Source organism: Mobula birostris, chromosome 10 (genome assembly GCF_030028105.1).
Source record: "Mobula birostris isolate sMobBir1 chromosome 10, sMobBir1.hap1, whole genome shotgun sequence".
NCBI lineage: Eukaryota > Metazoa > Chordata > Chondrichthyes > Myliobatiformes > Myliobatidae > Mobula > Mobula birostris.
The window spans coordinates 37,366,576-37,378,677 of record NC_092379.1 but is presented as its reverse complement, the minus strand read 5'-3'; the positions used below and the strand labels follow the sequence as shown (position 1 = coordinate 37,378,677).

General features: G+C 43.9%; 1 protein-coding gene across 1 annotated transcript in view; it reads right to left on the bottom strand.

The window, feature by feature from the left end:
• The window catches only part of LOC140203592 (serine/threonine-protein phosphatase 2A 65 kDa regulatory subunit A beta isoform-like), a 116,870-nt gene extending 105,920 nt beyond the window's left edge, over positions 1 to 10,950 (bottom strand). The window contains exons 1-2 of the mRNA XM_072269640.1: positions 10,717 to 10,950; positions 8,442 to 8,691 (exon numbers count right to left, since the gene is read on the bottom strand). Coding sequence (XP_072125741.1) covers positions 8,442 to 8,691; positions 10,717 to 10,950 — 484 coding nt within the window. The remainder of the gene's footprint in view (positions 1 to 8,441; positions 8,692 to 10,716) is intronic.
• Positions 10,951 to 12,102: the final 1,152 nt, after the last annotated feature.

The window sequence follows — 12,102 nt, the reverse complement described above, 5'->3', positions numbered from 1 at the left end:
CAGCTCCTATGTCTTTTGCTTTTATGGTCTTAAGGTAACGAAAGAACAAAAAAAAAACAATTTCTACAGCTAAAAAATGCTGAGGAAGGATATCCCTAATAAAAAGAGATTACCTTTGGTATATTTAACAGGTCCGTTAATACCTGACGAGAGAGAAAGAGAGCTATCGCTTCATTCCGATGGTGTTTCATTAGAGCTGAGGGGGGAAGGCTGGCCAGAAACAGGGGGAATTATTGAAATCATGCATGGTTCTATCATAGAACATAGAACATTACATCCTTATATAAAGACCCTTCAGCCCACAATGTTGTGCTGAACTATTTAAACTGACAATCAAATGACTAACCGATCTGTTCTGCCTACAGAATGTGAATATCCTTCTATTTCCCTCACATTCATGTGCCTGTTGAAATGTTGCTTAAAAATCCCTAAGGTGTCGGACTGTACCATCAACCCAGAAAGCTCATTCCAGGCACCACCCAGTCTCCGTGTAAAATATTGCCCCTCACATCTCCTTTGAGATTACACTTCTATCCGAATGCAGGCCCTAGGAAAGAGATAGTCTGTCTACTCTATCTATGCATCCAATGATCTTATAACCTCCATTGCGCGTGCCTTCTGATCTAGATAGCATCTTGGTAAACTTCTTTTGCACCCTTTCCAAAGCCTCGACATCTTTTCCGTAATGGGGCAACCAGAAATGTATGGAATATCCAGATGTGGCCCGAAAGTCGCAGCATAACCTCTTGACTTTTGAACTCAATGCCTCGACTAATAAAAGCAAGTGTTCCGTAAGCCTCCTGAACCACACTGTCAAGCTGTGTAGCTACTTTCCGGTATCTACGGACTTCGACCCCAAGATCCCTCTGCTCATCAAGATTGCTAAGATTGCCCTTGACAGTATTATCTCTTTCCATTTGGACTACCAAGGTACAGGATTTGTCCCGGTTAACCTCCATCTGCCATTTCTCCACCCATACGTACAATTGATCTATTACTCTCTGTATTTTTTTGCCAGTCAACTACACTATCCACAACAGCACCAATAAAGATAGAGAGGGAGATAAAAGGAGAGGTGTGTTGTCAAATCAGCGACAATGTCACAGTTGCTCTCAGTGAGGAAACATTAGAGGGTTTATCCACTCAGACTACTAGACTAGACATTAATGTTAACGAAGGTGCAAACACTCAGGTGGCTTTGTACTACCCGCTTCCTATTAGCGAACTAGAGTTTGAGCATATAGATACTGAGATATGCACAGGTAAATATGGGGAAGTTCGAAAAGCAACACGTTTGTTGCTGTGGGTGACTTCAGCATCTCCAATATTAACTGCAACATCCTCAGTGCAAGGACTTCACGCTTGGCGGAATTCATTACGTACATCCACGAGGGTTGCATATATCAACATATCGACAGTCCATGAACCGGGTAGAGGGGAGGGGTGAGGTAGGATCTGCTGTAGGGAAATGAACCTAGCCAGGTGACTGTTAATTCAGTGGGAAAACATATAAGGATCTGGGAATCCTTAGTTTAAGCAATGCATTAAAATGCTGGAGTAACAGAGCGGGTGAGGCAGCATTAAAAGTGGGAAATGTACAGTCAAGGCTTAGGGCTGCGACGAATCTCGACTGTTAGTTTCCAGATGAAAACAGGCCTGGAACCAATCCCTAAGGAACTCCATTATGCATCGACCTCCAGTCTGAAACGTAAACTCACACCATTGTCCTCTGCTTCCTACCATCAATCTAATTTTGTATCCAACCAGCTGAATCTTCCTGGAAGCCTTTCGATCTACTTTTCCATAACAACTTTTACGGGCTTCACTATTTCAAAGGTATCACTAAATCACTGAAGCTCACTTCTCTATAGGTCTGCTCTCCTCAAAAGCTGAAATCTCTGTTCAAAAAACAAAGTGGATTTCACAGATGACGAATCATATTTTACTAATCTGCACAATTATCTTTGCTCTATCTAGCTTGAAGGTTCAGTCATAGTCATACTTTATTGATCCCGAGGGAAATTGGTTTTCGTTACACTTGCACCATAAATGATTAAATAGTAGTAAAACCATAAATAATTAAATAGTAATATGTAAATTATGCCAGGAAATAAGTACAGGACTAGCCTATTGGCTCAGGGTGTCTGACCCTCCAAGGGAGGAGTCGTAAAGTTTGATGGCCACAGGCAGGAATGACTTCCTATGACGCTCAGTGTTGCATCTCGGTGGAATGAGTCTCTGGCTGAATGTACTCCTGTGCCCAGCCAGTCCATTATGTAGTGGATGGGAGATATTGTCCAAGATGGCATGCAAGTTGGACAGCATCCTCTTTTCAGACACCACCGTCAGAGAGTCCAGTTTCTTCCCCACAACATCACTGGCCTTATGAATGAGTTTGTTGATTTTGTTGGGTTTGTTGAGTTTGTTAACCTGTACATGCGATAGGTTTGTTGTTGTGCCCGAAGTGATTAGCTGTATCTCCGGAGATTAGTTGTCTGTTAATAAAGGACGATCAAAATGCTCTTATCTTTGTTCCGGCTTCCAGAGAATGGAGTGTTGGGGCAGAATTTCTCTTTGTTCCAACGAGGATATATAAAGATATTTTTCGAATGGAGAGGTTATATAATAATATGATTTTGTAAAAAAAAAGTACGTGATGTATTTCTGCCGATTTGTAAGGAGTTGTGAAACGCAGACATTGATGCATATTGCAGTAAATTAATACAGCCATTTCTTCTACCATAAAAAAATCAACCATATGCTTTATGGCATTTACTGCCTTTTATTCGCCTTGTAGCTCTTTCTCGCCTTGAACTATCATTCACGGCCTCTGTAGTACGAAATAGATCATCAGTTAGTCAAATGAAATATTTGTCCGACAAATATTAGGGATGGCTGCTGTCATTACATTATTAGAGAAATATATCCAACTTGGCCATTTCACAACAATTTCATTCTAATATTTTTATCCCTGTATTTGCAGAAGTGGTTTTGTGATCGAAGATAAAAATTTCTGGTTCACATTTAACACAAGACAAGTTATATTTAAAACAATGTTGCACATTCGTGGTTGAATTAGCTTCATCCATTATTTCATACATTTACCTATTATATTTACTAGATATTGTACCGTGGTTTTCAGCTGTTCCCTGAACTTTCTCTGAGTGACTGCAGAGATAAATATGTTTGTGCAGCAACTTAATAGTTGGAGCATATTGACAGTTTCAATAAATATAGACTGGGGATCACTGTAACCGCTAACTTGATGGTCATTGGAAATTCTCTCATATAGGAACTGTAACAAATGTGTCATCCACAATAGTATGGAACTGCCTGAAACGGCGAAGAGTAACACAATAGACTTCCTCCTGCTCTCCATCCCTGCGTCAGTCTGATTGTTCCCACTGTTTTGGACTTGGAGTCTCTTCCGGGCTCTACTAGCTTCTAAAATGTGTCTGACAGTGAGAAGATTGAGCAAAAGGATCGGGAAACAAGGAGTGAAGAGGTGGTTGAACCAATCATAAACGCCCCACAATAGAGAAGTATAACGGACAGCTTTCAGTTTGCAATACCATGGTACATTGTTAATTATATAGCTGGGTTCATGAATGAAGTAGCATGGAATATTGATAAAACAACTAAGGAAACAAACAGTTGCTATGACCACAGATGCCGTTTTGTCGGTGCAATACTTCGCCTTCAGTTTCTGGCAACAAATGACGACAAAACGGTCAGAGGTGAAAGCGACGGTTAACCAAACAGAACTGACCCTGGCTGCATAGGTTATTGCAATAATGGCACTACACACTGGGGTGATGGAGAGGAAACTTCCTGGGAAATAAATGCCACAAATGCGGTTGATAATCACAGCGGTAATAATGAGGAGCAAATCCGTTACTGCCATGGAGACCAAATAGCGAGTGATGCATTTAGAGAGGCCACACTTCCCGCGGGACAGGATCAGAATCGCCACCAAATTAGCTTTAGGGAAAAGAAAGGGAGACACGGATGTTTATACCATAGACTGTCAACAGCAGCAGTACATAGACAAGAAAAATATACATTTTAGAACTCTGACACGTAAAACGCTCATGGTAATATGAAAATGGAAAAGTTTAAGTTAAATAAGTTAGGTTAGAGAACGCATATGCATGAACCGGCGTTCTCATAGGAAAAGTCATAAATACGAGTCGCTTCAACACTCGAGCCCACTCAGTCGAAATCATTGCTTATTATCCACATTTTTGTCATTTTCCTGCTCGCCTCTATATTCGTAATACGCAGTAAAAACACCGGTGTGTGTTTCGGATGATTCAATGACTGAGCCTGCATGCTGCGCTGAATTAATTCAGCATATTTATTTCCATACTGGTTATAAATGACCTCATGATATTTGGAGATTATGTTCCTGGTTTCGAAACACCTCGCCCTTCCCGGCCCCGACTAATAGCATCTTACACTGCCAAAGTACACTTGCTTTTTTTTCCAGAGCTACTCATTTATTAGGTAGGGAAACCAAGACGATGAATAAAACTCCAGTTAAGGTCTGAGGGAGGCCTCGCATAATTTGAACAAATCAGAGTTCGTCCGGTACTAGAACTTTCTTGTAATGTCTGCTTATACAAGGATCGCCCTTCCCGATGACATGACTTGTGTTCCAGGACAACGAGGTTCCAATTAACTGAAAAAAGACCAATCTTTGGGAAACTAAAACAACATGTTTTGGAATTAGATCACTTCAAATTTATCTATATTATATTCTATCTTCTATTTACTTTTAGAATTATTCAGAGATGTAATTTACTGACACATTTACTTGAATTTACCTTGCAAGCTTTCCGAGAATTGATGTTGAGCAGTGAGGAATTCAATTGGGAATTACACAAATCTGAGATCTTACTATATATAGTTTTCCACAGAAATCTTACATCAGTTTAAAAAAATCCGGTTTTATTATATCCTACTGATGTATAGCCTCGTCGCTAGCACAGTTTAATAATAGGTCTTTAGTTTTCGTTGCTGTGTGAAAGTCCGAGACACCGAGTAACGCAGGCTTACCCGTTTTCCAGTAGCAAAATATGAAAATCCAGAAATTTTAGTCCTGGGAAAAAGCCCCTGATCATCCACACGATCAATGACACTCATCATCTTATACACCTCTATCAGTCCACCTCTCATCCTCCATCGCTCCCAGGAGAAAAGGCCAAGTTCACTCAACCTATTCTCATAAGGTACGCCTTCCAATCCAGGCAACATCCTTGGAAACCTCCTCTACATACCCTCTATAGTACCGACATCTTTCCTGCGGTGAGGTAACCAGAACTGAGCACAATACTCTAAGTGAGGTCTGATGAAGGTCTTACATACCTGTAGCATTATCTCACGTCTCTAACTCATTCCCACGGTTGATGAATGCCAACATACCACAGGCCTTCTTAACAATACTGTCAAAGTGAGCAGCAGCTTTGAGTGTCCTATGTGACCGCAAGATCTCTCAGATAGAAACATAGAAAATAGGTGCAGGAGTAGGCCATTCGGCCCTTCGAGCCTGCACCGCCATTTATTATGATCATGGCTGATCATCCAACTCAGAACCCTGCACCAGCCTTCCCTCCATACCTCCTGATCCCCGTAGCCACAAGGGCCATATCTAACTCCCTCTTAAATATAGCCGTTGAACTGGCCTCAACTGTTTCCTGTGGCAGAGAATTCCACAGATTCACCACTCTCTGTGTGAAGAAGTTTTTCCTAATCTCAGTCCTAAAAGGCTTCCCCTTTATCCTCAAACTGTGACCCCTCGTTCTGGACTTCCCCAACATCGGGAACAATCTTCCTGCATCTAGCCTGTCCAATCCCTTTAGGATTTTATAGGTTTCAATTAGATCCCCCCTCAATCTTCTAAATTCCAACGAGTACAAGCCTAGTTCATCCGGTCTTTCTTCATATGAAAGTCCTGCCATCCCAGGAGTCAATCTGGTGAACCTTCTTTGTACTCCCTCTATGGCAAGGATGTCTTTCCTCAGATTAGGGGACCAAAACTGCACACAATACTCCAGGTGTGGTCTCACCAAGGCCATGTACAACTGCAGTAGTACCTCCCTGCTCCTGTACTCAAACCCTCTCGCTATAAGTGCCAGCATACCATCTGCCTTTTTCACTGCCTGCTGTACCTGCATGCCCACTTTCAATGACTGGTGTATAATGACACCCAGGTCTCATTGCACCTCCCCTTTTCCTAATCAGCCACCATTCAGATAATAATCTGTTTTCCTATTTTTGCCACCAAAGTGGATAACTTCACATTTATCCACATTAAATTGCATCTGTCATGAATTTGCCCACTCACCCAACCTATCCAAGTCACCCTGCATCCTCTTAGCATCCTCCTCACAGCTAACACTGCCGCTCAGCTTCGTGTCATCCGCAAACTTGGAGATGCTGCATTTAATTCCCTCATCCAAGTCATTAATATATGTTGTAAACAACTGGGGTCCCAGCACTGAGCCTTGCAGTACCCCACTAGTCACTGCCTGCCATTCTGAAAAGGTCCCGTTTATTCCCACTCTTTGCTTCCTGTCTGCTAACTAATTCTCTATCCACATCAATACCTTACCCCCAATACCGTGTGCTTTAAGTTTGCACGCTAATCTCCTGTGTGGGACCTTGTCAAAAGCCTTTTGAAAATACAAATATACCACATCCACTGGTTCTCCCCTATCTACTCTACTAGTTACGTCCTCAAAAAATTCTATGAGATTCGTCAGACATGATTTTCCTTTCACAAATCCATGCTGACTTTGTCCGATGATTTCACCGCTTTCCAAATGTGCTGTTATCACATCTTTGATAACTGATTCCAGCAGTTTCCCCACCACCGATGTTAGGCTAACCAGTCTATAATTCCCCGGTTTCTCTCTCCCTCCTTTTTTAAAAAGTGGGGTTACATTAGCCACCCTTCAATCCTCAGGAACTAGTCCAGAATCTAATGAGTTTTGAAAAATTATCACTAATGCATCCACTATTTCTTGGCCTACTTCCTTAAGCACTCTGGGATGCAGACCATCTGGCCCTGGGGATTTATCTGCCTTTAATCCTTTCAATTTACCTAACACCACTTCCCTACTAACAGGTATTTCACTCAGTTCCTCCATCTTACTGGTCCCTCTGTCCCCTACTATTTCTGGAAGATTATTTAATAATCAACATTGCCAAGAGTCTTACCATTACTATTATATTCTGTCTTCAATTTTGGCCTACCAAAATGAACCACTTCACACATCTGGGTTGAAGTCCATCTGCCACTTCACAGCCCAGTTCTGCATCCTATCGATGTCCCGTTGTAACCATTGCCAATCCTCCAGACTATCGACAACACCCCCAACCTTCGTGTCATCAGCAAACCTACCAACCCACCTTTCTACTTCTTCATCGAAGTCATATATAAAAACCACAAAGAGGACACAAAAATCACAAATCTCAGGGCTTCATGACTGTCCGCTTTTCAATACGCCAAGGACACAGCCTGGAAGAATAGCGTGCCTTCAGGGTGCCGGAATTTCATAGCTCTGGAGGCAGGCAGATGTGAGGTCGGTGTCACCGCCTAATGTGCTGTGGAAGATCGAAAGCAGAGAGCTGGCTGCTGTCTATGTGACCAGAGACCAGACTTCCTTGGACACAGAACTCGGGGAAAAAACGACGCAAAACACCTTTAACACCATAAATCTGTGAGTCATTTTGTTATGTTTCCCCTCTCTCAGTGAAACTGGGACACCTGCTATTCCCTTATTAGGGAGAGACAGAGAGCCTGTGACTTCGCGAATTACAGGGCGAAGGAGAAGTCTTCGGGGGTACTGAAATTCTGTGTCTTTATTACTGCTTTGCTGCACGTTTGACTGCTCCGTGAAGGGAGCAGATGCTTTTTTTATGCTGGCGATTGCGTTGCTTTGCTGCTGCTTATGCGTGGGTGGGGAAAGTTCGGGGACTTTGAAGTTCTAACATTTAAATATCATTCACTCTTTGGGACAATGCTCTGTTTTCGTGCATGCTTGTGAAGAAAAAAATTTTCATGATGTACGTATATTGTATACATGTCATGGTCCGGTCCGTGAAGGTCGCATTCCAGTTCACAGTCCGGTCCATGGTTCCTTATTCCAGGTTTTCCAGTTTTCCCTTGTCCTGTTGTGTGCCTCAATCCAGGCACATGATTCCTATTTTTGGTTGGCTACATAAACAGCTCCTGGGTTCAGCTTCAGTTGCTTGACTGTTCCTTCCCCATCCTTCTGTAGCCTCGCCTGCTACCTTCGCCTGTAACACCGTCATGTTCAACCGCCAGGGCAAGACTGGGGCCTTGCTGTGACTAGATAAAGAACTATCTTTCTTTGTTTGGAACTGTCTCTTTGTGTCCAAGCCTTCGCTAGGTAGGTCTGGCTGTTTGCCGCTACCTTGTGTTGGGAACCATCTCTTCGTGCTCTTGCCTCCGCTGGGTAGATCCAGCTGTTTGCCGCTGCCTTGTGTTGGGAACCATCTCTTCGTGCTCTCGCCTCCGCTGGGTAGATCCAGCCGTTTCCCACTACCTTGAGCTCTGAGTTCCTGTTCTCCCTCGACCAAGGCTGAGTTCTTGTTCTCCCTCGAACAAGGATCTGCATTCCTGTTCTCCCTCGAAAATAGCACCGAATGGCTGGCACACCATTCCTAAGTTGGAAAAAATAGCTCCTAATTTTAGCCAAATCCAAAACACTTCTTTATGAAGCTTGGATGTGGGCTATGTGCGGGATATATTACACGGGAGGGTATCTTTGTACAATTTCATTGCCAGGGAACTACACGAAAGATGCAGTGTTATCACTTTTAGTAGCAATAATTTAAAGGCAGGTTGTTAAATAAACAGCGAAAGATTATGTAATGAAAATGCAAACAGCCTTTGGTATCCTTGCGCACTGGGTTAAGAATGATATCGGCCAAATGTGGACAAATTTGCAAAGGTAAATAGGTATCTTGGTTGGTATGGTCCGGTTTGGCCAAAAGGCCCGTATCTCTGCTGTATAGCACTATGACTCTAGTCAGTGACAACGGATATACAGAACTAGAAGGCGAATAAGGATGAAAATGCTAAGTCCAAATGACGAGAAAATTTGAGTCCAGAAGTAGGGATAGAGGTTTTCATAAGTACACCATGATTACAGTGTTTACTGCAGGTCTCCCTGTCTGAGAAAAGTGTTCAAAATCGGGATTATAGCAAAGGTTCGCCAGGTTTATTCCTGGGCTGACAAGACTGATGTCCGTCAAGGGATTGATTCGATTCGATTCGATTCATATTCGCAAAAGAACGAGAGAGGGGTCTCGTGGAAATCTCGTTATATATAATCACGAAAGCGGGGCTTTTCACCCACCTCGTCAGAAAGTGATGACAATCTGTCCAGATAGCCTGCATTTCTTCTGCACAAGACTCACATTCCTGCATGTCTTTCCTGTAACCTGCCCATGAGCTTTCCAAATGTTCTACTTCGTTTCTTCATCCACCATAGTCTCTGCATTCTCGTTCGAGACAGCCATTATCGTCTATCAGGAAAACCCTGGTCATCGACTTTCAATTAAAATCCTCCTCCTCCCATCTGTAGCAACGAATACCGCAGATTCGCCGCCTCCAGGTTAAAGGAATTTCTCGTCTTTCCTGTTTTAAATGGATATTCCTCTGTTCTTTTCGAAGCACAGTAGCATAGCGGTTAGCGTAACTCTCTTACAGCAACAGCCACCGGGATTCTACCTTCTCCAGGAGGCCGTGTTTCCTTCAGATTATCTGGGATGCCCCGCCCACCCCCCGCTTAACCAGGGGTACACAAAAACGATAGGAGGTTGGATCTGCACCCGGGTTCGGGGGACAGAAGGGAATGTTGTCTGACTCACGAGGGTCCCCCTTTCTACTGGTCAACCCTCCCTTTTGGCCGAAGGGAACAGGTAGCACGGAAGTGGCGGGACTGGCCGCAATAGAGACATTTCCCCGCTCTCAATTTCCGGAGTCGCTCTGTGAGAGAAAGGCGGTTCCGTCCCAGCTGCATGGGTTCCTCTCCTGGGTGGTGGAAACGGCTGGACTGGGAGCTATTCCAGGAGAGGGAGGGGAAGAGAGGCTAGGGCTGGTGGGAGACGGTAAAGAGTGTCGTGGAGTTGCTAAAGGGAGTGGACGACCAGTTCTCTCCCTATGGCGTTCTCGAAGACAATTGTCCAACCTGGTGGCTAGGGAGATCAAACAATCCAGGCTGTTGGTGTCATCCCTTGCCGCCAACTTGTCTTTCACCATGTCGCTGAGGCCTTTCTAAAATACCCCTTGGAGTGCCTCATCATTCCACCCCGAGTCAGCCACTAACATCCGGAAATCCACGGAATAGGCGGCAACACTGTGTGAGCGCTGACGGAGAGTGAGTAGTCGCTTAGCGGCATCTTTACCACGGACAGGGTGGTGAAAGCTCCTTCTCATTTCTGTGATAAAGGTGGGGAATGAAGAGCAGTTAGCCGGTTGATTATCCCAGATAGCTGTAGCCCACACTAAGGCACTTCCCCGCTACAACCCATATAACCCATCTTTGACTTGTCTGTGGAGTACTTGGATGACTGCTGTTCGAACACCAAGGAGCATTGCAGAAGGAAGGCCCGGCACCTCCCCAAATCCGCAGCATAGTGTTCTGGTTCAGGTATGTGTGGCTCTCTTGGCGGTGGTGTTACCGACACGTAGGGGGTTGCCACTTCCGGCTGTCTGGGCTGGGCTGACAGAGTTCCAGGAGTGGATCGGGTAAGATGAACGGATACTCGGTCCACCTGGTCACTGATCTTCTTTACGTCAGCAGACAGGGAACGGAGGTTCTCCATGACATCCCAGAGAAGTTGATCGTGCAGATCCAGTTGGGAGCCCTGGCTGGCGAGGGCTTGTTGCAGGGTATTCGTGTCCGCTGGGTCCATAGTGGCCAGATGGTTCTGTTGCAAGGAGCGACTACGGCGAACCCAAGTGCAGGACACAGGCACGGAGATTAAGGTAGGATGCTTACACGGGCGTAAACGCCGAACAGCAAACAGCAGGGATCTTGACACGGAGCCCTGATATGGAGCCTTGACTCAGAGAGACGGAGTTTCATAGATAAACCTTGAAATTGCAGCTAACTTAGAACAAACAGTTCTAAGCGGTCGGGAAACGTTAGTTATCACACAGGAAAAAGACCACGATCTGGTAACTCGGTTTTGTAACGCCGGGGGGTTCTTATACTGCAGGTCCTGATGGAAACCAGGTGTGTCATCATGAAAGAAAATTAGAAGTAATTGGGAAATTAACGGTCAGAACCATGGCACAATTAAAGGAAATTAGAGGAAACTAGGGAATAAACAATCAGGACCGTGACAATATAACATTCCTCACGTTCATCTTCAATCACTGCATTTACTTGTTTCATTTTATTCCTATTTCTGCAACAGTGTGAAAAGTAGTATGATTACTCTTATTGCATGCATATTTTTCCGTACGCTGAACACTTTTTTGCCTGGTGCTGCTGTCCGCAGCAATCACAAGACGTCTTGCTCTCTGCCGGTTTCGTTGCCTTTTTAATATTTCTTCTAATATGTTCGCGCTTTTTTACAGTATCTACGCTGCAGCTTTCAATGAAAAGGTGTTCAGCCTGTGTCGTTACGGTTTCCGAAGCTTTGCAAAATATCAAAGCTTTTTCCAAATCCAGGTCTTGCTCTCTTAACAGCCTTTCTCTCAGACCATTATCCCGAATGCCACAAACAATTCTGTCTCCAATGAGAGAGTCTTCCAGTTCTGCAAACGCACATGATTTACTTCGGCGTTTCAACTTCGTAACATATCGATCTATTTTCTGCTTACACGTGAAAATCTTGAACACCTCATACGTCACATTACGCTTCGGTATACAAAATGCTTCCAATTTGTCCATTATCGACTTTAAATTGAAATTAATTTCATCTTCAGAAATAGAATGATTATATTTCAATTGCGTCGTCACCTATTACGTGGAGTAGAATCGCCGCTTTCATGTTTTCTGGTTTTCTATCGGCTCTGATCGCCGATAAATAGATTTCAAAATGTTGCTTATATTTCCT